The sequence below is a fragment of the Typopeltis vanoorti genome, chromosome 17, assembly GCF_054136105.1.
Source record: "Typopeltis vanoorti isolate ZY-2024b chromosome 17, IOZ_Tvanoo_1.0, whole genome shotgun sequence".
In the NCBI taxonomy this organism is placed as follows: Eukaryota; Metazoa; Arthropoda; class Arachnida; order Uropygi; family Thelyphonidae; genus Typopeltis; species Typopeltis vanoorti.
This window is the reverse complement of record NC_143565.1, coordinates 34993543-35018531: the sequence shown is the minus strand read 5'-3', so window position 1 is coordinate 35018531 and position 24989 is coordinate 34993543. Positions and strand designations below refer to the sequence as shown.

The window sequence follows — 24989 nt, the reverse complement described above, 5'->3', positions numbered from 1 at the left end:
AGAAGATATCAGTATCAAAGAAGTGTCAAAAATGATATCAGGATTGAATACTGATTTTGAAGACAGGTTGAGAATTTGTATGCTGCAGACACTAGCAAACTTCATTTTATGGAGAGTGGGGAAAGGACATAAGGGCATCCATGGAAGTTTGAGAATGAATCAAGAATAGAGATATGGCTAAATTTTTCTCTCATATAGTAGTGCATGATTGGAATGGATTGCTGTTGGATGTTGTCTGTGCAATTAGCGTGAATGAATTCAAGAAGAACAGGTATGAGAACCGATGCAAATAGTATGGCCTTCCTCGATGAGTTTCTGACTCCCTGGAGGTCTTTCTTAATAATAATAATAATGCATTTTTATGTATGTAATTACAATCCTATATTTACAATAAGTGAGATTATTTTTCCCATTTTATTTTAATAATAATCAGTTCTGGATGAAGTATAATGCAATTGCATGCATCCTTGAAATTTGTATTCAGCTTATTTTAAGATAACACTGATTGGTTATTATTAATTATTTATACGGATACTCCATGGAGTCAAAAGCCTCAGTGTAAGAGACTCACACTATCCACTAACACAATACCTATTATCCATCTCCTTAAATTTGTTCACTCGTTGGGCACTGTTTCATATTCAGTTTATTTCCCTTAAGAGCAGTATTCAGTTTCATTTCATATTCAATTTATTTTCCTTGTGGTCAAATTCATTTGGAAATTGATCTTCTGACCAGGCCTTCTGAATTATACAGTGCAGCCACTGTGAAACTTTTATGTTACAATATTCGTACTTCAGGTAGTGTTTTCTACCTCAAATACTGATATGTACTCCTCATTACATTCCTCTTAAATATGTTCAATCACTGTTTGTTCCATTTAAATCTTTCAAAATAAAATTACTCCGGACATCCAGAATATCTTTATCTTCAGCTGTCACCTTTACTACCTGTTGCTTCCTTTTACAGTACTCTTTCCTCCATTTCTAAGCCTTTTCAACAGACTACAGAACATTTTGCTGCCTTTGTCATTTATCTTCTGTTTTCTTACTAAAGTCAGTTAGCTTGCTTACATTTTTCTCAGTATTCTTGAAGTGCACATGCTGACTTCTTCAGAATTGACTGTTTCACTTCTCAATTCCACCACAAAGTTCAGATTTTTCTCTCCTTGCAGACAACTTTGCCACATGTTTCTCTGCATGAATTAATCAATGTTCTCTTCAGATTTTGCAAATGGATGTCTAGTATTTGTTTTTAAGGTATTTCATTTTTCCACCAATATTTTAATCTACAGTTCAACTCTGAAAGTTGCTCAACTTTGATTCTTCTGAAACTTTTTCTTTTTAATGTGATACTTTTATCCTGCTCAAAACTAAATGGTTATTTCTTCCTATTTCTCAAATCCTCTGTACACACTTGTATCCTGAACTACTATGAAGATGATCACTATCAATAATGATATAGTCAATCAGACTTTTTTTATGTGGCTCCCACCGATGAAAGGATTTTGTAAATCTGTAATACATTTGTATCATATGTGGAATAAGAATTTTTCTATTTTTTATTAATTATATATATATATATATATATGTAATTATATGCTTCAACTTGGTTGTTGTGATACATGTTTAAAAATAGATTTAATGACTTAAAAACCGAGATTACTTATAAAGATTTAATAAGATTAATACAACTAGTTTCGGCTTATAATAGCCTTCATCAGGTATTCTTAAAGGAAGAGAATAGTAATAAACATTGAAGTATCTAAAAACTTGAAAATACAGGTAAAAAATCGCCACATATAATTGATACATAAAAAACGTTGATCAACGTTTTTTATATATCAATTATGCGTGGCAATTAATATATAATTGATACATAAAAAACGTTGATCAACATTTTTTATGTATCAATTATGTGTGGCGATTTTTTACCTGTATTTTCAAGTTTTTAGATACTGCAATGTTTATTACTATTCTCTTCCTTTAAGAATACCTGATGAAGGCTATTATAAGCCGAAACTAGTTGTATTAATCTTATTAAATCTTTATAAGTAATCTCGGTTTTTAAGTCATTAAATCTATTTTAAAAAAAAATATATATATATATATATATATATATATATGTGTGTGTGCACTTTTAATTTATATTTTTACATAGTCTAGAAACTCTACTGTAGAGGCCAGACATGGAAAGCCACCTCAGGCCTCCAACAAGTGGAGCAGTGGTTTCAAGCCAAGCAATGAGATTTATCTCCCACCTAAAGATAATCTCAAACATCCATGGCAATGATGAAATTCAAACCAGCAGCCTACTGGCTGGAGGGTAGATATACTATTTAGTCATATTTAGTGTGGATTCATGTGTATTCACTCAGCATGAATTTATGTGCATATGCATCGAACATTGTGTTGGTAATGCTAGTCCATATACTGAACAGAAATTCATCAGGTAATTACCATTATTATTAGCTTTGACTTTTATTATTGCATTATATGCCTGCAGTTCATTTTTGACTGTTTAGATCTCCAAAACGGCTCAAAAAAAAAAAATTTTTTTTTTCTGCTTTTTCCTTATGAGCCTTCTGTGGGACCACAAGCACAACTTAATCGTACTGTCCAATTTCCCATTACAAAATTTGCCTATAACATTTTACTTGAATTTCATACCATTCAAGTGTTTCATCATATTTAGTGTGGATACTATGATACAACTACTCCATTTCCGTGATAACTACTACCCAAACATAATGACATATAGTTAATATTTAGCAGTATCTCACCAAAGCCTCTATAGCTCAGTTAGTATAGATGAAGCATTTGGTTGGAAAGACTTGGGTTTGAATCCTGTCTAGGACACAAAGAACCTTTATCAAGATTATAAATTAAAGATGCAAGAAATGATATTATTGGTTTAATCTTTTATCTAAGTGTAATAGTTACTTTGTTTGCACCTGAAGTAAAAATATACAAGTTGCCCAGGCCTCAAATTACATCAGGTGCAAACTTTGTCTGCTTACACTTGGATAAAGGATTAAACTAGGAATATAATTTCTTGGCATCTTTAATTTATCGTATAACCAAGTTGGAAAAACTTCTAACTTTTCAACTGAAAGTGAGTTAGCCAGTCTCAATTCAGTGACAATAAGGTTTCTCATCCTACAAAGAGGCAAACTGGCTAAGTGAACACATATCTACAAGTATAAAGTACTTTAAGAGTAAGTACTTACTCTTAGAGGGATACAGCAGAGGAATGGTATGACAGGTGCATTAAATTGCCTAAAATCCCTAATTAGGGAACTCAACCCATCTTGAGATTTGTATGGATGAAGTATCAACTGTGTTAGACTTTTTCATTTTATTAACATCAAAAATTTTGACATGGTACTGCTCTAATTTTTGTGAGTTCCCCTTATTTTCCACTCATACTTCTAATGTTATTATTATTATTATTATTATCCAGGCCTCCATGGAGTCAAAAGACTCATCGTGGGAGGTCGTTTTTAGGAAACACAAAGTTTATCATACCACTCCTTGAACCCATTGACCTTTGCTGCTCCAACTTCAAGCAAGAATCTCTGATATCTCACCGTCTGATTTACCTAGTCATTCGTGCCCACCATCACAATCATTTCATCCATCCTTTCACCCCTCTTAATTGCCATAGCCTCATTTTCTATCATCCCTCCAGTCAAACACACCTCTGGCATCCTATCTTGCACACCAGAGATCATCGAGTCTCCGTACATCACACCTCTAACCACTCTGTTCCTTAATAATGATAATAGTAATAATACTTCTAATGTTGATGATGCCTAACTCTTCAATTCAGCTGAGGAAAGATGTCACCATGATGCCACCACAATGATTCAGCAACTGCATTTTTGTTGCTCTCCATGGTTTCCTAATGAGAACAACAAGAATCTGTTTAACTGGTGATGTGCTGGCTAGCATGACATTTCATCATACTTTACCATCATTCTGTTTGTAGTTTAAGCCCATACATCCGTGTTTTTCGGTGTGTGTGTGGGGGGGGGGGGGTCCATGCCATGGTATCAGTCATTGGGGGAAAAAATCACTAGTCCTCAGACAATATAAAAAACTCAAATATGGTGTAGTAGCTGATGGAGAAAATCAAGATAAAGACAATAAAAATGTTTTCAATAAAATTAAAAGCCAAAAATTATTATTATTATTATTACGGGCAAATCCAAGGAGTCCTTAGACTCATCGAGGGAGGCCCCTAAACATCATGTCAAGAACAACTATTCAGCTTCCACACAGTATCTATCATACTTTGCCTTGAACTCATTTACAGTCATGGCACCCACAACAGACTCTGGCAACTTATTCCACTCATTCACCACTCTCCGAGTAAAAAACCTAGTTCTAACAGCTTTGCTAACCACACTCTTGCCCAGTTTCCATGGATGACCCCTAATCCTCCCACCACCAGACCTGTTCTGAAAAATATCCTCTGAATTAATCTTATAGAAACCCTTCAGTGACTTGAATGTCTCAATTATATCACCCCTTTTCCACCTATCAACCAATTTCTGCAACCCACAAATATTTAATCTGTTCTCATAAGGTTCATTCCATAGACCTGCTATCATCTTGGTCACTCGCCTCTGGATCCTCTCCACCTCTTCCCCATCAAGAAGAAACCGTGGCGCCCAGATCTGGGCACAGTTAGTCAAGATGGGGTCTTATCAAGGCTCCATACAGAGGAACAATGACTTGCTGGTCTCTGCTCGTCAAGGTATTCTTCAGTAACCAAGTGATTTGATGAGCTGATTTAGCCACTTTTGCAATGTGCCCCTAAACTTCAACTCCCTATCCACCAACACTCTCAAATCCCTGGCCTCATCAATCTCCTGGAGGACAGTTCCACCAATGTGGTATACTGCTGCTAATCTTTTCACCCCAAAATGCATAACCTTACACTTTGCCACATTAAATTGACATCCATTCTCCGTAGCCCAGTCCTCCAATTTATCCAAATCATCCTGCAAAATTTTGACATCATGTGCATTCACTATTGCTCTACCCTACTTTGCATCATCAGCAAACAAATGAATAGTTCCTCTCAGATCCTTTCCTATATCGTTAATGAACAAATTAAATAGTAGTGGTCCAAGAACAGAACCCTGTGGCACACCACTAGTCATAGGCTGTCTTTTGGACTCTACTCCTGAATAAACTACTCTCTGATATCTCTCCATCAACCACCCTCCTATCCATCTCACCAACCTTATATCCATCCCCATATGCTGCAGTTTACTAATTAGAATTCCATGTGGTATCCTGCCTTAGCAAGGTCCAGCAATATCACTGTAAACTCATTACCCTTATCCAGTTCAGCCATCACTGTGTTATAAAACATGAGCAAGTTACTGAGGCATGATCTACCCTTCACAAAACCATGCTGTTCCCCATACAATATCCCGTTATCATCTATCCATTCCTGTATTTTTTCCTTGACTACTTTCTCCAAGACCTTGACAACGAATCCTGATATGCTGATCTGTCAGTAATTTGCAACAGCAGTCTTAGAACCTCCTTTATGCAGTGGTACTATTTTCCCCTCTTTTCACCCCCTTGGGACTAACCCAGACCCGAGACTCAAATTAAACAAAATGGTCATGGGCACTGACAATTCTTTCGCTGTTTCATGTAAGACCCGAGCTGGTATGCCATCCAATCCCACAAATGTATTCACATTAAGGTTTTGTAATATACTATTCACCTCCATTTCATTTACCTCAATTCCCATATAAGCTATTGGTTCCTTCATTCCTGCAATATCACCACCTGGATGATATACTCTTGCAAAGTGCTCGCTGAGTAATTCCACTATATCAACTAATCGGCATTCCTTAAAATCATTCTGCCATATACATTTTTTCTTTTACTTGAAGCATATCAAAAAAACTGTTTGGGATTCTCTTTAGCTTGCGTGACTAATTTCCTTTCATAATCTGCTTTTGCTTTTCTTACCACACTCGTTACCCTTCTGGCCTGTGCTTTATACTGTTTGTGTGCCTGCAGGTCACCTTTCTCCTTAAATTCCCTCCACAGTTTAGTTGTTTCTTTTTTTGCAGCTCAAGCTTAATGGTGTTATTCATCCATTTAACCCCTACTTGATTTACTATCTGGACTCTAGGTATACAGTCAGCCATTACCTCCTTTAAACGCGTCTTTACCACTTCCCATGCACTATCAACCTCCAGCCCTTGCAGTTTTACATGCCATGGCACTGAACCAAGCAATCTCCTAAGCTGGTCATACTTACCAGCCCAGTAATTCCACATGTACCCTTTCTTAATTGAAAATTCCTCACATTTAGCCACCTCCCACTCTCACCAATTGGTGGCAACATGGTCATATTCATTACAGTCAAATTCTCAGATGCAATTACTAGGTCAAGCACTCTCGAACTCCTAGTATATTCCATTACATGCTGTCTCAGGTAGTTATCCCTTAATAACTGTATAAAATCTAATTCCTTCCTCCCATGTGTCTTCTCCTCCTTACAATCAATGTTACCATAGTTGAAATCCCCCATAATAATTACCCTCCTTCCACTCATTGCATCTATTTGTTTATGCATACTATCTCCACCATCTATTCCATCACCTGGTCTATAGCAGCACCCAACTGTATATTTTGTTCCACTAGTCTTAATCTCACACCGAATAGCTTCAAATGTGCTCTCTTCACTATCCTGCAGTTCAAATTCTATTCTCCTTGGCTGCAATTCATCAGCTATCATCAATAACACTCCTCCCCTCATTCTTTTTTCTCTCTGTCCCTCCTGAACACACTATACCCCTTCACATTCTATCCCACTAGCTATATCATCTTCTGTCAGCCATGTCTCACTAATGCCAATAACCTGTGGCCAGGAAGAGCCAATCAAGGCCAAAAATTCTTCCTTCTTGTTCCTAATACTCCTGGCATTAGTATACATGAAGTGCAGAAGCCTGTTAGTCCCACCCCTATCTTGATGCCTTATTTTAACTATCCCATTCTGATTTGTTGTCCTTTGTACTAGCTCAGGCATATTATACACATTCTTACATTCAACTGCCTCACTGATCTCTGCATATCCACTTCCTCCCCCCCCCCCCCAAAAAAAAGCTCTAGTTTCTCTGATTCTGCACATCCACTATCACTTCATTCAGCAACACTTTTTCTAGTCTCTGCACACCAAATCAATTCAGATGCAAACCATCCATCTTGTATTAGTCCTTTTGCCCATCAAACTCACTCCACACATCCACAAACTCCACACCACTCCTCCTGCATAACCTGCGCATAGTCATTTGCAATTATGGCCCTCCTTTTCAACTCTTCTCTGTCATACTGCGGTAACGGACTCACTATCTTAACTCTCTCATTCTTTTCTTTTGCTACCAAAATATGTAACTTAGTTTGATTCACATTTAATAACAAGTACATATGCATATGAAGAAAATACTTGTCTTACCAAGCTGTCTATAGAAAAGTTTGAATTCTTTAAGATGCATAGAGATTACTACTTTATTCAGCAAGTAGTTGAAGCAACACATGAGATACAAATGTTGGATTTGATAATATCATCTTGTATAGGAATATAACAAAAGATGTCATCATGATGTCACCAACTGGGGGAGAGTAACCGTGTGGTTGTGAAATGGGAAGTGGCAGGAAGACATAAAGTGAAACCTTTACAGAAAAAAAGAGATTTGTGAGATTACACAGCAGGAGACTATGATAAACTAAGGAAATACACTGGTGTACCCTGCTATAGCTTGACCAATTGAAAGAGAGAAATCAGTAGTGTCTGGGAGTTAGTTCAAGATCGGTTATGGCAATGTCAGATTGCATTCTTAAGGTTAGGAAGATAAATAAGTAGGGATGAAATGGATGAGTCACAGAATTATGCAGGAGCTGCTGAGAAAGAGGAAGTATAAAAAACAAAATACTCCTCAGCACCAGGACATTAAGGCACAGACTAGAAAGATGAGTACAATGAAGAAAGAGAAACTGGCATATGAAAGAAAATAAGCTGAGGCAGAAAAGCAAAACTTCTAAAACATTCCACGGTCATGTGGCTAGTAGAAGAAAGAGTGAATGTGGAAGACTAACTTTAGTTAGTGGAGATGAAACAAAAGTTACATCCAGAGAAGATAAAGTAGAAATATTCACTACAATGGAAAGATCCAATGAAAAATATTTTGTCTAAGTATTTAGGAGTCGTGGATCTGGTTATATCATCAGAGGATGAGATTGTCGTTGAAGTGCCTAATCCTCCCCTAGTTGGTGAGAGTGACCATGAAAAGATGACCTGGGTTGTAGTCAGTCACATGAGAACTTCTGTGAACAAGGGATATATGTGAAACTACAAAGTTGGTGATTATGGAAGCTATAGCATGTAAAGTGGAAAGGAGGCAGATGCTGCTTGAGCATTGATCAAGAGCTATTTAACAGCTGCAAAGTCTGAGTATATGCTAAAGGAGAAAGGGCTAAATAAGGTAGGAATAAAATGGATAAATGAAGATATTTAATTGCAGAAGAAGGAGGCACTGTGGAGGCAACATAAGATGAATGCTGGTAATCAGGGCTGGCCTTAGGAATTTTGCTGCCCCATGCAATAGCATATTTTGCCATCCCTCCCCCCTAAAAAATGACATCATAAAAGCCATAATGGACATGTGGAGTGAGTTTGATGGGCAAAAGGATTTATACAAGATGGATGGTTTGCATTTGAATTGATTTGGTGTGTGGAGACTAGAAAAAGTGTTGCTGAATGAAGTGATAGTGAATGTGCAGAATCAGGGAAACTAGAGCGTTGGGGGGGGAGTGGATATGCAGACATCAGTAAGGCAGTTGAGTGTAATAATATGTATAATATGCCTAAATAGTAGTATTAGATAATGAAAATTCATAAGTTAATGAAAAATGATCATAAACTATATTTTTTACAGAAAGAAAGAGACAATTAACCCTTTAACAGTGGAATTTTGTTCTGAAAATGTGCATCTGCATGAGTAATTAAAATCAAGTGAAGACTCGTCAAATGCAGAGTAAATGCACCTGCTGTAAATTTTAATTAAATTATAACAAAGTGGCAATTATTAAAAGTTAGTTTATTTGAAAAATCAGTAATTTTATTCCTCCAAAATTCATTAATATCACAAATACTATCAACACAACCTAAAAAATATTGTTTTTAAAAAACTATGAAAAATCCATATAACAAAAAGTATAGTAACTTGTGGTACAATTATAGTTTATAAAAAATTCAATTCGACTTGCTAAAAAATACTACAAATTAGGAGTGTGTTGCGTGGTCTTTTTTTTAAAAGTTTTTTGTAGAGTTTTCATTATTTTCTGGGGAAAATTAGGCTCTGTTTGCACAGTTCTCACAAGAAATTATTTGAATTGCATGCAATGGTATTTTATTTGCTATGCACACAACATTATTTTCATAAAATGTGCAAAAAATCATTCATCGTTAGATTCCTTTATAATAATAATAAGAGAAACATATTTTTCAGCGTTTGCTAAAATTTAAATTTTTGTCACAAAGGGTAATTTATTTTTTCACATGATGAGTATACCCATCATTACCCAAAAAGTGGTCATTTCTAAAAAATGATGAGTATACTCGTCAAACACCATTAAAAGGTTAAAAGAAAGAAAGAAAATAATGTATTACTATTAACTTACATGTAAGTAATGCTCATCACGTCATGTAAAATGAGGAACTGCTAAATCACCAGTGGTGCACCCAAAAGAGGACCAAGGGACCCTGGCACCCCCCCCCCCCCAAAGAAAAAGGAAAAAAAAAACACTAGAAAATTTTCCAAAATTCTTTTCCTAATTCAAATTCTTTTTTTTTATTTATGTTATGTTGTGTCTTCTATTTCTATACTACTTATGAATTAGCAGTCACATAAGGTGGGAATACCCTATAGCTCTTGGGAATCACAGCCACTGTGAATGCAAGGTAACAAAGTAGTGCATGGGTGGACCAAGCGCTACTTTGTTTGCCTGAGCCAGGCCAGAGGAGATCACAGGTATCATGTATTGGCAATCATTGCAGATGCTCGGTCACAGATCATATGCGATACATAGCATGTACTGTCAAATCATCTACTCAACGGTCTCCCCCCCCCCCCAAGATTAAATCCTGAGTGCACCACTGTAAATCACAAACACGTAACTATGGTAAATATAATTTTTTTAGATATTAGAACATGTGTCACGTCTTGACATAAGTTAAGTTACATTTTCACTATTAAAATGTAAACCTACTGTTTAAAATGAAACTTTTCTTGCTTTCATATTTGCAAAATCACAAATAAGGCCAGTGTAGTCTAATTTCTGACTGATTTCATGTTCAATTTAAATCATGGCAAGACCTTCCAATCGAGTTTTGACCACTGTAGAATGTAAATAAGTTTTAATAAGCTTTGGTTTTGAAAGACTATGCTCGCCGCTTGGGAAAAAATAGCATCCACATTTAAAGTATCGTTGAAGATTACTTCAGGACCGGCTGCATTCCCTGGGCTCACCCCAATGTAAAACATGAAAAGACACAGTCATCACATCAATATTAACACTGCACTGCGGACTGGTCGGATTCTCACTTCCAAATCAGAAACAACAGATATCGCACATGGAAGACAGAATAATGACCATTGCCACGTCGTACAAAATTTCAAAGAAATTCAATCATTCTGAAATTTTATATATAATCTAATCTTGTAATTCTATATTCATTAAGAATATGTTACTGTACTTTCATTAAGCAATTTTGATAAATATGCACGTATTTTAATCTCAGGTCAAGGTCAACTCACGGCCAACAATGGAATCGGAAATAAATGCAAGAGAGAAGGTGTTCTGCTATTGTCACATCGTCTGATATTAACACTGACACTAACAGTGCAATATTAAATGCAACATAATACTACATTATTTTAAATGATTATGATTTTTTAAAAATATACAGTACAATGAAGTTTTATTATGTAAATATTTAACTAACAACATCCTTAAGTCTGGTTTTAACAGAGAAGGGATAAATGACTTTTTTATTATTTATTTCTCATATAGTTTAGACCAATTTTGCCACACCGTGCAAATGCATGTGTTGCACCATCAGTAGAGCCGGCCCTGCTGGTAATGATCAGTTGCACGAAGAATACAAAGAACAGACCAGGAAGGTAACTTGGTTGGTAAAGGCAGTAAAAGTGTAGTATGAGAAGTTAGCCAATCAAGCTAAGAAAAATCCTAGTGAGTTCTTTTGATATGTGGTAGGTAGAAGAAAGAATGACTATAATAGTTGATGATACTGGAAGATGGGTGACTGGTGCTTAGGATAAAGTTGAAATACTCAATGAGCAGTTTATCAGTGTATTTCATCCTTCTGAAGGTGACATCATGAGAAGCTGGAATGCAGATGATATGGTGTAGGAAGAATGATGGTGAATGAGCAGGAGGTACACAAGGAATTAAGTAAATTTGACATTAATAAGGAAACATCGACTTGATAATGTATTGCCACCATGCTTTGAAGGAATGTTTTAAGGAAATAAAGGCACCTTTGGCACACCTGTTTAACATGAGTCTAGAAACAGGGCAAGTCCCAAAACAGTGGAAGGTGGGAAAATTTGTTCCACTTCACAAAGGAAGGAGGCTACTAACAGTTGAGTCCATACATGAGAAGTTGGTTAATCAACCTAATAGTATGTTAGTACTACTGTGTATGGGTAATGGGTTGAGAAAGGAGAAGCCTGTTTACATTTGATTTAAAAGCCTGTATATTGTATTCCTTGGAAAATACATAATGAGGAAGAACTGGTCAACAATATAGCTGTAGCATGGATGAAGGAAGAGGAAAAGAAACTTGTTCTGTAGGTTTCGAGTTGTACTGTGAAGGGATGCTGGGTGTTCATTGAGCCACTTATTAACCTGTACCAAAAACTAAAGCTTTTTAAAGTACTAAACTCAATTCATGTGGTACATTTTAGGGTTATAATAGCATTACTTACACTTTTTGTCCTATGCAGTTTGTTGAAAGATGCAGTTCGTCATTATGGTAAAGTGGTCTCTGATAGTAGGCAGCAATTCTTCTAAAATATCCGTACATTTGAGCATTCACTTAACCTTTTGTGAAATGCATGCAATCAACAAAAGGATATTACATGCAGCCCCAGATCATCTCACTGGCTGAGAATTTGACTGTTGACACCAGAAGTCAGGGTTGAATTTTTCCCTTAATAATTGTTTTCGAACTGTCTGTCTGCCATCAGCGCCTTGAAGGTTAAACTTTTTCTCATCAGAAAAAATTACTCTTTTCCACTTATCGGGGGGGGGGGATCCATTTGGCATGCTCTTTGCACCAATTTAATTGAGCCAATCTCATTTTTTTTATTATTAACAAGGGCTTCCTTTAAGGGCACCTGATTATCAGTTGCTGTCGAATGAGCCTTCTCATGACAGAGTTTGCCACAATCTCCATTTGTTCTTCCCAGTCCCGTTCCAGTTCTCTGTTCGACACACAGTGATTTTTGAGGCAGAACTACTTTAGAACTCGATTTTGGCATGGCACAAACAGTGGCTTTCTTCCTGACCCCTTCTTCCTTTCAACAGATACGGTTTCTTTCACTTTTGACAGCACCTGTACCACAGTAAATTGACTACAGGACACCCACTTAGCTATTTCACAACAGGAATAGCCTTCTCTATTCAAAGCTTGAATCACACTTTTTTTGCGAGGTATTAACTACACGTAACTAGCCATAGCGATCTCAGCACGAAAATGCAAAACTACCTCTTGCTGTCTATTTATAGCATAAAAAAATTCTAATGCAATAGCAGCAACTATTACATTATACAGAAACCTGTGGAAAAGATAGATAATGCAATACAACAAAATATCGAATGATAACTCAATGAAAAGGACCATTTAACTACTGAAAACAATATTTATGTAAGGTGATGCAGTTTCTATAAACGTGAGTGTAAGTTAGTAATAGAAGCTCATCAGATATGGGGATTGGTGTTGTTGTCTGGAATTAAAGCAAAAGCAAGACTACAAGACTAGTTAGTGTACTATGTTTGTATATGTATGTTTACTATGTGTGTGTGTATTGTCTTTTTTTTTTTTTTTTTTGCACGATAAACAAGTTTTCTGAGAGGGAAAAAAGTGGACAGGCAGACATCACATGAGCAATATACATGTTGGATGGACAAGAAAAGCTTGAGATGGCCTGGGAGAGAGTGTATTAGTGTATTACAGAGTGAGATGGCCTGCTGGAGAGTGCATTAATCTGGTGAGGGTTTAGGATTGCTGGTGATAGAGGAATGGCCATGGGGGGAGATAGGTATGGACAAGCCACATTCCGGAAGTGGTGTCCATGGGACTTGTTATAGAAACGGAAGTAAGCTATTATGTTTGTATACGAATGCAAGAAGTATCCAAAATAAGGAGGATGAAACTATCACAATGATTCAGTTCATCCCAACCAAAAACTGTTAGAATAAGTGAGGTATGGTTGAATGAGGAAGACATCTTGACGGGAATAGAGATGGAAGAATATGATGATTTACATGCAGACAGACGAGATAGAAAAGGAGGAGGAGTACTGATGGTAGCAGATGAGTTATGTCCATTCAAGGTGGAAATGCAAGGGATAAACAGTAGTAGCGGCTATGAGACAGTATGGTGTGAGGCGAAATACTTAGTTGGGTGTTGCATTAGACTTGGTGATGTAGGGACAGAGAGAGAGAGAGAGAAAGAGAGAGAAAGGCAAATAAGAAAAGGTGATTGTTATGGGTGACTTCAATTATGATAATATAGCCTGAAATGAAAAGATAGCATCTGGGAGTAAAGAATGAATTTCTTGAGTTTTTGAGAGGCAGCCATCATAGACAGTTTATAAGAGATGGCAAATGAAGATCAAAGATCTTGAATTTGATCATCTCATCAGGAGATGTTATTATAAATGAGATGTCAAATCTTCCTCCAGTTGGTGAAAGTGACCATGAAGTAATCACTTTTCCTCCTATCCAGATATATGAAGACTATGCATCTGCCGAAACTTTTAGTTTTTATATATTCAGCATGAAATTCTTGTAGTTTCTATATTCAGCTATGAAATAATGTTTGATTCAGTATTTATCACACATGTCCTCTAGGAGATGTGCTTTATATTATGAAAAATACTAAGGAAAGTGATCTGGAGCTTACTCTACCTTTACTACAAGTTGACCATAAGGTTGCTTATGCTTGCATTCGCCAAAACTTTTGGTTTCTATATATTCGGCACAAAACTCTTGTGAAAAGAAGAATATACATGGAACTATAAAAATGGTAATTATGACAAACAAGGAGATGGCTTGCAGCTAAATCATAGAATGAGGAAATTATTATTATTACCACCCAAAGGCCTCTTGGAGTCAAAGACTTATCTGGGAGGTCCTTTTATCACACACACACACACAGCTCATCATACCATGTTTTAAACACATTCAAACTCTTTGCAGACACCACATTCTCAGGCAAGGCATTCCAATCATTCACAACTCTGCACGAATAAAACCTGCCTCTCACTCCCATACAGTTTCCAGGGATGACCTCTGGTTCTCCCCTGATCTCCCACTATTCTCTGTAAAACTTCTCCAGCATTGATCCTATAACAATCCCTTACCAACTTGTAGGTCTCTATCATATCTCCCCTCTTCCTTTTGTCCACCAGACTCTGCAAATTACATCTTCTCAATCTTTCCTCATACTCGACATTCCAGAGGTCAGAAATTACCTTAGTCAGTCTCCTTTGGACCCATCCTTCTGAAAACCAGGTGACCAAATCTGGGCACAATAGTCCATGTGTAGCCTAATCAAAGCCTTATATAACAGAACAAGAATCTCCCCACTTCTACACGTCAGTGTCCTCCGCATCATTCCCAGAAGCCTTTGTGTTGTCTTCACAATTTTGGCAATGTGTCCCCTAAATTTTAGATCCTTATCCACTATCACCCCCAGATCTCTTATTTCCTCTACCTCCAACAATATATTCTCACCAAGCATAAATTCTGCATCCCATCTTTGTTTTCCAAATTTTAAAACCTTACATTTTGCAACATTGAACTCACATCCCTATTTCCGTTCCCAATCACTCAATCTATCCAAGTCTTCCTGTAAGGCCACAACATCTTCACTACATTTCATGGTTCGTCCCAACTTTGCATCATCTGCAAACAACTGAATATCTCCATCCAAATCTTCATCTATATCATTAATATACAAGTTAAACAGCAATGGACCTAAAACAGACCCGTAAGGCACTCCACTAGTGACTTTCCTTTTCCTGGATATCACTCCCCATACACAACTTGTTGATACCTATCAGATAGCCAGTCTCCAATCCAATGCAACAATCTAATATCCAACCCCCATCTTCTCTAGTTTGACTGTCAACCTATCATGAGGTACTCTATCAAAAGCCTTTGCAAAATCCAAGTATATTACTGTGTGTCCTTTTCCTCTGTCCAAGGAAGCAGTCACCTTATTGTAATAGGTAAGTAGATTACTAAAACATGACCTCCCTTTAGCAAATCCATGCTGTCCATCAAAGATAATACCATTGTTACCAACCCAACTCTGAATCCTAGTTCTCACAAGCTTCTCCAACAACTTAACCACAACACCTGACACACAGATAGGCCTATAGTTTGATGCTTGAGTTCGATCACCTCCTTTATGAAGTGGCACAATCTTGCCCTCCTTCCACTCCTTAGGAACTTGACCGAGTGCAAGACTCATATTAAAAAAATATGTCAAGGCAGATGTCAACTCCCTGGCATGTTCTTTCAGAATACGTGGTGATATATTATCAAGTCCCACAGCCTTATTAACATCTAGTTTACTCAACTCCCCATACACCTCTTGCTCACTTACAGTCAGTCTCTCCTCCCCATCATCAACTGCTCTCAATCCCTCCATGAGGTCACATTCACAAGATTGAAAGATCTTTATGAACTGCTCATTAAGTATCTCCACCACACATTCTGCATCGGCTGCCTTTATACCATTTTCTCCAATCAATGTCATCCTTCCATAATTATTCTTTCTTTTGCTGGCTACATATCGAAAGAACCCCTTACGATTCTTTTTGGCTTCATTAGCCAACTGCTGTTCATACCTCTCTTTAGCTACCCTCGCCAACCAAGTCACTCTCCTTGCTTGGTCTTTGTACCTCATGGGATTGGTTATTTCCGCTTCTCTTATGCTGCCTCCACAATGCACTTTTTCTCTGTATTGCATGCTTAATCTCTTTATTCATCCATCTCACACCTACCTTATTTAACCTTCTCACCCTTGGAATACATTTAGACATTGCATCTACTAAACAGTTTTTGAAAATCTCCCAAGCTGCATTGATCTCTTTTCCAGCTAACTACTCATTCCATGCTACACCCGTAAGCTGTCTCCTGAGCTCTTCATAATCACCCCTTTGTAGTTCCAGATATACCTTTTTCTCACAGAGGTCCTCGCACTGCTGGCAACCACCCAGGTAATCACCTCATGGTCACTCTCACCAATTGGTGAATGATTTGATACCTCATTTACAATTACATCCGCTGATGAGATGACCAAATCCAAGACCCTCATCCTCGTGTGGCCTCTGTTACATACTGTCTGAGGTAGTTATCCCTCAAAAACTCATTTTCTTTACTTCCAGTTGCTATCTCATCATTCCAGTCTATATTGCCATAATTAAAATCACCCATAATGATCACCCTTTTCTTATTTACTTGGCTAATTTGATTGTACATTTCATTATCACCACTATCCACATTACCTGGTCTATAACATCCCACCAAGTATTTGATTCCATTCACCTCTATCTCGCACCATACTGCCTCAAAATCACTGGCATTATTTCCCTCTTGCATCTCCACTTTATATGGACATAATTCTTTCTCTATCATCAATAGCACTCCCCCTTCCTTTTTACTCCCTCTGTCCTCATGAAACACATCATACCCTTCCATCTCTATTCCTGTTAGGATGTCATTCTCTTCCAACCATGTCTCACTTATTCCGACAATCTCGGGGTGAACAGACGCAATTAGTGCAACCATTTCATCTGCCTTGTTTCTTATACTTCTAGCATTTGTATACAAACACAACAGCTCATTTCTGTATCTACAGCTAGTTCCACTGATACTACCACTCACTCGATGTGATCTCTCCATGATCGACTGGGGCCATTTCCCTTTCTGCTTCTTCATTTTAAAACCCTTTTCAATTCCAACTCTTGATCCCTGGTCATCCCATTCCTTTCCTGCCTACACATGCTCACCTCCTCCTCTTGGAGCATCCACCTTTCTCATGCTGTGTACCCCTGTCCACCCTGAGCCTCCCCGTTTCTCTGCTCCTCTTGCACACCCATTCTCTCATTTTCTATACTCATACCACTCACTTCCCCATTCATAACCACCTCTTCAATCTCTCCTGTCTTATTCTCCCGCTCTTCCACATCACTTCCCAATCGATCTGATTCATTCTCTCTATTCACTTCTCTACCTTCCAGCAGCAGTCTCTCCAAGCGACTCACATCATAACCACTCAAATGCAGTCCATCGCTCCCATATAGCTCACTTCGTCCCTCAAACTCATTTCACACATTAACAAACTGTACTCCTGTCTCCTCACACATTTCAGCCAGCATATCATTCATAATCCTTGCTCTCTGCCTCATTTCACCACAGTCATACCCAGGCAACATGCTAACTACCCTTCCTGTCCCAGTATTCTCTTTTATTCTTCTAAGCAGCCTCCTGATATCCATCCTGACACACTCTTTGTCCTCTCTCAAATCATTCATACCTATTAATACTATTAACTCTTTTGCTCGCTCCTGCCTCATATCCAATGCCTCAATCACTCTACTCATTTTAGCGCCTGGAAAACATACCTTGTGCATTCTATCCTCCAGCACACCTTTAATAATGGAGTCATCATACAACACCACTCACTCATCTTTCGTTAACTCTTTCATTCCATCATTATTTATTTTAATAGTTTTTACCTGAATTTTCTTAATTTCATTCTGCATCCATTTCATTTCTTGCCTCATCCAATCCAATTCAACTTCCGAATCTCACGACACATTCTCTCTATCATTCAATCTTTCTAACTCTCAACCCCCTCTTCTCACTTCCACTCTCATTCATCCTTCTTTGTTTCCGTACTTTCGGTCCAACATGCATCCAACTTTTGCTATCATTCTTCCCATTTTCACACTCATTCATCTTTCTTTGTTTCCGTATTTCTGACCAACAAGTGTCCAACTTTCACTATCATTCTTCCTATTTTCACACTCATTCATCTTTCTTTGTTTCTGTTTTTTCAATCCAACATATATTGAACTTTCGCTATCGTTCATTCTTTTTCTGCTATCATCCATTCTTTCGATTTTTTCACTTTCGATTTCTGTGTCACGCCATTTCTAGTTTCATTCGTTCTCTCAATTTCGTTTCCTTCCATACTCTCACCTCACTTTCATCCCTTTTAACATCCGTTACGGTTTTCAAATCCTTCTTTTTCTTTTTTTTTACTGATTTTTTAACATTTTTTCGCCTCTCTTCCTCACCATCCTTCTCTTTCAAATGTGCACCCATTTTCCCCACGACAATGAATGGGAAGGAGATCAAATGCTGCTTGGTCCTTACTCAGGAACTGTCTGGCAGAGGCACTGTTTCAATATATTCCAAAGGTCAGGAGGTTAAATAAGCTAGGTGTAAAATGGATGACTGAAGAGGTTAGGGTATGAATCTGAAGGAAAAGACATTATGGAGGAAGCAAAAGATAAGTGGCAAAAATTGGTGGATGAAGAATACAAAGAGCAGACAATGAATGTGACTCACTTAGTAAGAGTATGAGCAGCAGTTAGTTAATAATACCAAAAGAAATTCTATGGAGTTCTTTTGAAACATAACCGGTAAAACAGAGAAGGAATGAAGAGACAACTCCTCATCCTTGCATTAATAACATATTCTGCAATGCATTCCATTCACTGACAATTTTCCATACTCCATATAATGTTACTCCTCACACCCCTCTTCACCAAACTCTTACATAACTCCCTCTAATTCTTCCCCTCTCACCTTCTACTCTTTTTATAACCTGCTCTGGATTAATATGATAAAATCTTCTCACTAACTTAAATATCTCCATCATATCACCTCTTTTCCTCCTATCCAAAATCTGCAATCCACATTTCTTCAACCGCTCTCCAGCATTCCAAAGTCATGATATTGTCTTAGTCACTCATCTCTAGACCCTCTCCAATGTTTCCATATCACACTGAAAACCAGGTGACCAAATCTGAGCACAATAGTCCAAGTACAGTCTGACCAGTGCTTTATATAATGGCACATCGTTATCCCTACATGTTAGAGTACTCCTTATCATAGTGGCACTACGATGTGCAACATTTGCAATATGCCCTCTAAACTTCAGTCAGAACCACTCTCCTAAATCTCGACTCTCATACCCTTTGTGCAGTATGGCACCATCAATATAGTACATAGCCTTATATTTCTGCACTCCAAAATGCAACACCTTGCACTCATTAATATTAAAACTAGAACCTCACTCCTTTGTATAAGTCAAAAGTCTATTCAAATCTTCCTGAAGGGAATTAACATCAGCAGTGCCACGTATAGTTCTCTAAAGCTTTGAATCATCAGCAAACAACTGAGGATCCCCGCTTATTCCACATGATATATCATTTACAAATAAATTAAACAGCAGGGGCCCAAGAACAGAATCCTGGGGCATGCCACTAGTTACCCTCTTTTTTTTTTTTTTTGAGACACTGCTCTATCATACACAACTTGCTGGTATCAATCAGAGTTAATCTCTGATCTATCTAATGAATATACTATCTATTCCCATCATCTGTAGCTTGTACAACAACAACAACTTATCATGTGGTAATCTATCAAACGCTTTGGCAAAGTCCAAGAATTATCACTGTATATGATTCTCCCTTATCTAACATGCTGGTTACCTTATCATAAAATGCAAGTAAATTGCTAAAACAAGACCTGCCCCTTACAAATCCATGCTAACCATAATAAAGAATGCTATATCTCCAACCCAATCCTGTATTCTATTCCTAAGCAATCTCTCCAACACCTTGGCTAAAACTGCAGTTATACAGACTGGTCTACAACTGTAAACTTCTGTCCTAGAACCATGCTTGTGGAATGGTACTATTTTGCCTTCTTTCCACTTCTTAGGAACCATACCCACTGCAAGATTTTCATCAAATAACCAGGTCAAGGGCATAGTTAACTGTTGTGCACATTCCTTAAGAATATATGGCAATATGTCATCCATTCCAAAAAGTATTAACATCTAATCCAATCAACACCTGATACACCTCTGATTCTTTCACTTCCAATTCTCTTAATACTTGACTTCCTTCTATATATTGCCAGGTATCACTTACACCAGTATGATATACACTGATAAAGTGATCATTCAATAATTCCACTATATCCTCTGCAATGGTCACTCTGCTACCATGATTATGCACCAGTGTCAACTGCAATAATTATTCTTTCTCTTGCTTGCCATATAGCAGAAAAATTCCCTTGAATTTTTCTGCTGTATGGCCTGACCATCAAATCCCATCTCATACTGTACCTTTTCTTTCTTTTCGTCATGCACTTTATAATCTTCATTGATCTGATCACCACCAACTGTCTTATATATTGATCTGATCACCACCAACTGTCTCCTCCATAAGCTCTTCTTTTCAAACATAGCTTGCTTGATTTCATTCATCCATTTAACTCCTACTCTATTTACTCACTTAACCTTTAGTATGCAGTTATACATCACTTGTGTCGGATACTGCCTTATGAATTTCCATGCACTGTCAACATTTTTTCTGCACAGCTCATCGAGGGAGATCTACCCAATGTATTGATGGTAACTGACTACAGAGTCAGTTAGCATCAATCACCCACCTAATATTTCCACATATGTTTTTGGTAGTAACCTTTTCTTTTTTACCTCTTCCCAAACAAGTAGCTCATGATCACTTTCACCAACCAGCAGCAGTGTTAATACTTTATAGTGTTAATACCTTGTGTAGTTTTCACCAAATCCAAAACATTAAAGCCTCTAGTTGCTTCAGGCACATGCTGCTTAAGATATTTATCTCTCAGAAATTCAACAAATTCACTCTCCTTGTTCCCATACACTATCTCTTTCTTCCATTCTATATTCCTGTAATTAAAGTCTCCCATCAGCATCACCTTCTTTTTTTACTAAACATTTCACAATCAGTATTCTCTATATTCTCTGGCCTATAACAGCATCCTATTAGATATACTAGCCTGTTAATTTCATCTTCACACCACACAGATTCCAAATCTGTGTGAGCACTATCAACTTCCACACTTTGTGAACACAATTTGTCTGCAATCATCAACAGTACTCCCACTTCTATTTTTACATTCCTATCATTATGAAAAATTCTAAATCATTCCATTTTTTTTCCTGACATTACTCCTCTTCAGACAACCAAGTTTCACTTATTCCAATTATCTTAGGGTATACTGACTCAATCAATGCAACAAAGTCAGCTCTCTTATTTTGAGGCAACACACTAACAACTTTTCTAACAACATTATTATCCTTTATCTGCAACAACAACTTCTTCAAGTTTCTATCAACATTCTCTTTTTTTCACCAACTAAGTCATTAGTGCCCACAACTACCACTAATTTTGATGCCCACTGTTTCCTTCTCTGCAACATCAGTTACTTGTATCATTGTTCCCCACCAGGAAAGCATGTTTTGTGCACTTTATTAGTCATTACACATCTAATGATCAAGTCCCCATTCAATGATATATGATTATCCTTTGACCCTTTCTTTGTAATATTAACTTCCTCCTCCTCATTCTCTTCAGCAAATCTCTTCTTTAGATATTTTAATATTGTCTTCCAGATGTTTCATTTCACTTTTCATTTTCACGAAATCTTGCTTAAGCTCTTCTATTGTCCCAACTCTTGATCCCATTTCTAATCCATCAACACACTTTTCACATACATTAATGCTTTCCTTTTTCTGTTTACCCTAATAATCCACAAATCTTTCATACATGAAGCAATTTTCAAAATGCATCCACTTGGAAAAATAGAAGGCAGAACTCGATCTTCATGCCAAAGCTTTTTATGCCACCAACATGTGCTTCTTTATGGACATTATTTTCATAAGCAGAAGCAGTAGGAACAAACAAGTAGCAAAATACAATACAATACAAACAAACAAAAATTCCAACAATAAACACAATGGAAGGATGCATAGAATGGCTTATACGTTGGTAGTACATGTTAATTTATTCTCATAATATTGATTACAACACAGAATGATAAGAAAATAAATCAACATTTATTATCTTATTAGCTGATATTTTGCTAGTAGTATTATACCAGCATCTTCAGAGCACAAGAACAGTTTGTCACAGTACATGAAAATAACAATTTGGAATAACAGTGGGACTAGTTTAAAAAAACTGTAATGGGAAACACAAGAAACTAAACTCCTAATTAGGTGTCATCTATGTTGGAAAAAAAGAGAAAACAAGTATTAATTAGATCTTAAAATGACTGTTTCCTAGATTTTTGGTAAATTCATACAGCCATTTTGTTGAGGTTTGGAGTATGTTTTAAAGCCACTGTTGATTTCAAAAAGCAGTCTCTCTCTGTGTAGCACTTTGTTTTCTTCTATTTGATCTTGTGTGAAGGGGTATCCAAGGCATGGTCTGCTAGACCCGACATGCCATAACAATAGTGTCCGATGTATTTTTTATGTTCACCAAGGCAGTCAACAGTTCTTCCTTTCTGTCCATATTAAGCCAAATCACAAGAACTGGGCACTTCATAAACTTCTGGATGTGATAAAGAAGAGAGAGAGTTTAGTTTATCCTTCAGTGAATGGATAAAAGTTGACAATTTGACACATGGTTTAAATATGGTGTGTAGCTGATATTATTATTATTATTACCCAAGACCCCATGGAGTCAAAAACTCATCTGGGAGGTCCTTTTATCATACACACAGCTCATCATACCATGCATTAAACACACTCAAATTCTCTGCAGACATCACACTCTCAGGCAAGGCATTTCAATCATTCACAACTCTGCATGAAAAAAACCTGCTTCTCACTCTCCTACTCACACCCTCTTTATAGTTTCCAGGGATGACCTCTAGTTCTCCCCCGATCTCCCACTATTTTCTGTAGAACCTCTCCAGCATTGATCCTATAACAACTCCTTACTAACTTGTAGGTCTCTATCATATCTCCCTTATTCCTCCTGTCCACCAGACTCTGCAAGTTGAATCTTTTCAATCTTTCTCATAATTTATTCTCATGGTTACAATACAGAATGATAAGAAAATAAATTAACATTTATTAACTTATTAGCTGATATTTTGCTGATATTATGCCAGCATCTTCAGAGCACAAGAACAGTTTGTCACAGTACATGAAAACAACAACAATAATCTGGAATAACAGTGGGACTAGTTTAAAAAAACTGTAATGGGCAACACAAGAAATATCTTTTCAGATATGCCTTGAATGTATGGGACGGTAACAGTTTTGCTGTAGTCTTGTGTTATAGGCAATGGATGAGATTTCCAGGGAGCATTTAGCATTTTTTCTATCCTATGGAGATTATAACCATTGGCTAGGAAAGTGTGATGCCAGTGAGTGAGTTCAGCGGTAAGAGCATTGCAATTGGAACAGATAGCTCGGTGAATTAGTGTTTTTAAGATACTATTCTGTTGAGCTGAATGATGGTGTAACTGCTTGTGCTAATATCTCCCTGTATGTATGGGTTTTCTATAAACAGAAAAAGATAAAGAACCATCTGGAATCTGTATGATTAGTGTATCCAGGAGGGAAGACTTTGATTAACTCATTCTTTGTTTATGAACATATTCTACTGGCCTCTATATACATACCATTGCACACTACCATCCTTCACAAAAACAGTCATTTTTTTCTATGCAGAGAGCCCACCAGGAACTAACAGGCCAGAAAACTTGTGTCTAGCAGTAGATTAAAAGAGAGAGAGAGAGAGAGAGAAATAGATGAGCAGATGCTTTTATTAGCCATCCTGTAACATGCAGATAAACTTATATGTGGACCAATAATCCTGCAGAAGGTGCTAATAGAAGCACTGAAACTTCAATAATTAAACATTATAGAAAAATTGTTCTCCTCTAAACCCTTAATCATTACCAATAATAACTGGAAGTTTTATATTATCAGATATCATATATTATTAAATACATATATATATTATAGAAGCATTTAATCAAGATGAACATAAAATAAAATATATATATATATATATACCTGTATTGATACTTGTTTCATTAATAGCAGGATCCATATCTCGATCCAGTACAATTCATAAATGTTAAATCTATTTACAAAAAAAAAAAAAAAACTATCAACAAAACTTTTTTTCACAACTTTTTTAAACTAAAGAAAAACAACATTACTATTACAAATATATGTATTTTTTTTTTACATAATAAAAAAGTTATTTACTGTGGCATATGTGTTATTCTATAGTTATGAAATATATGTAATATCTTATAAACTCTCTTGCCATGAAATAAATAAAATATAATTCTTATAATAAAACCCATTTACTTATAAAGAAATGCATTCCATCTACTGTACATACATATTTATTAGTATTATTATTACTTCCAACATCTGTAGAGTCCAAAGACTCATCGGGGGAGATCAAACTCATAGACCACACTAACTATTACACCTTGCCTTGAACACATTCAGTGTTGGAGCACTTACCACCCACTCTAGCAATGTATTCCACTTATTCACCACTGGCTAAGCAAAAAATCTCCTTTTCACTCTTT

The 24989-nt window shown here is 36.8% G+C and overlaps 1 protein-coding gene across 1 annotated transcript in view; it reads right to left on the bottom strand.

Annotated features, from left to right (window-relative positions):
- Window positions 1–24525, bottom strand: part of LOC150097286 (coiled-coil domain-containing protein 40-like) — a 298600-nt gene extending 274075 nt beyond the window's left edge. Inside the window, exon 1 of the mRNA XM_090406906.1 lies at window positions 24457–24525. Coding sequence (XP_090263032.1) covers window positions 24457–24493 — 37 coding nt within the window. The 5' untranslated portion in view covers window positions 24494–24525. The remainder of the gene's footprint in view (window positions 1–24456) is intronic.
- Between the last annotated feature and the right edge of the window lie 464 nt (window positions 24526–24989).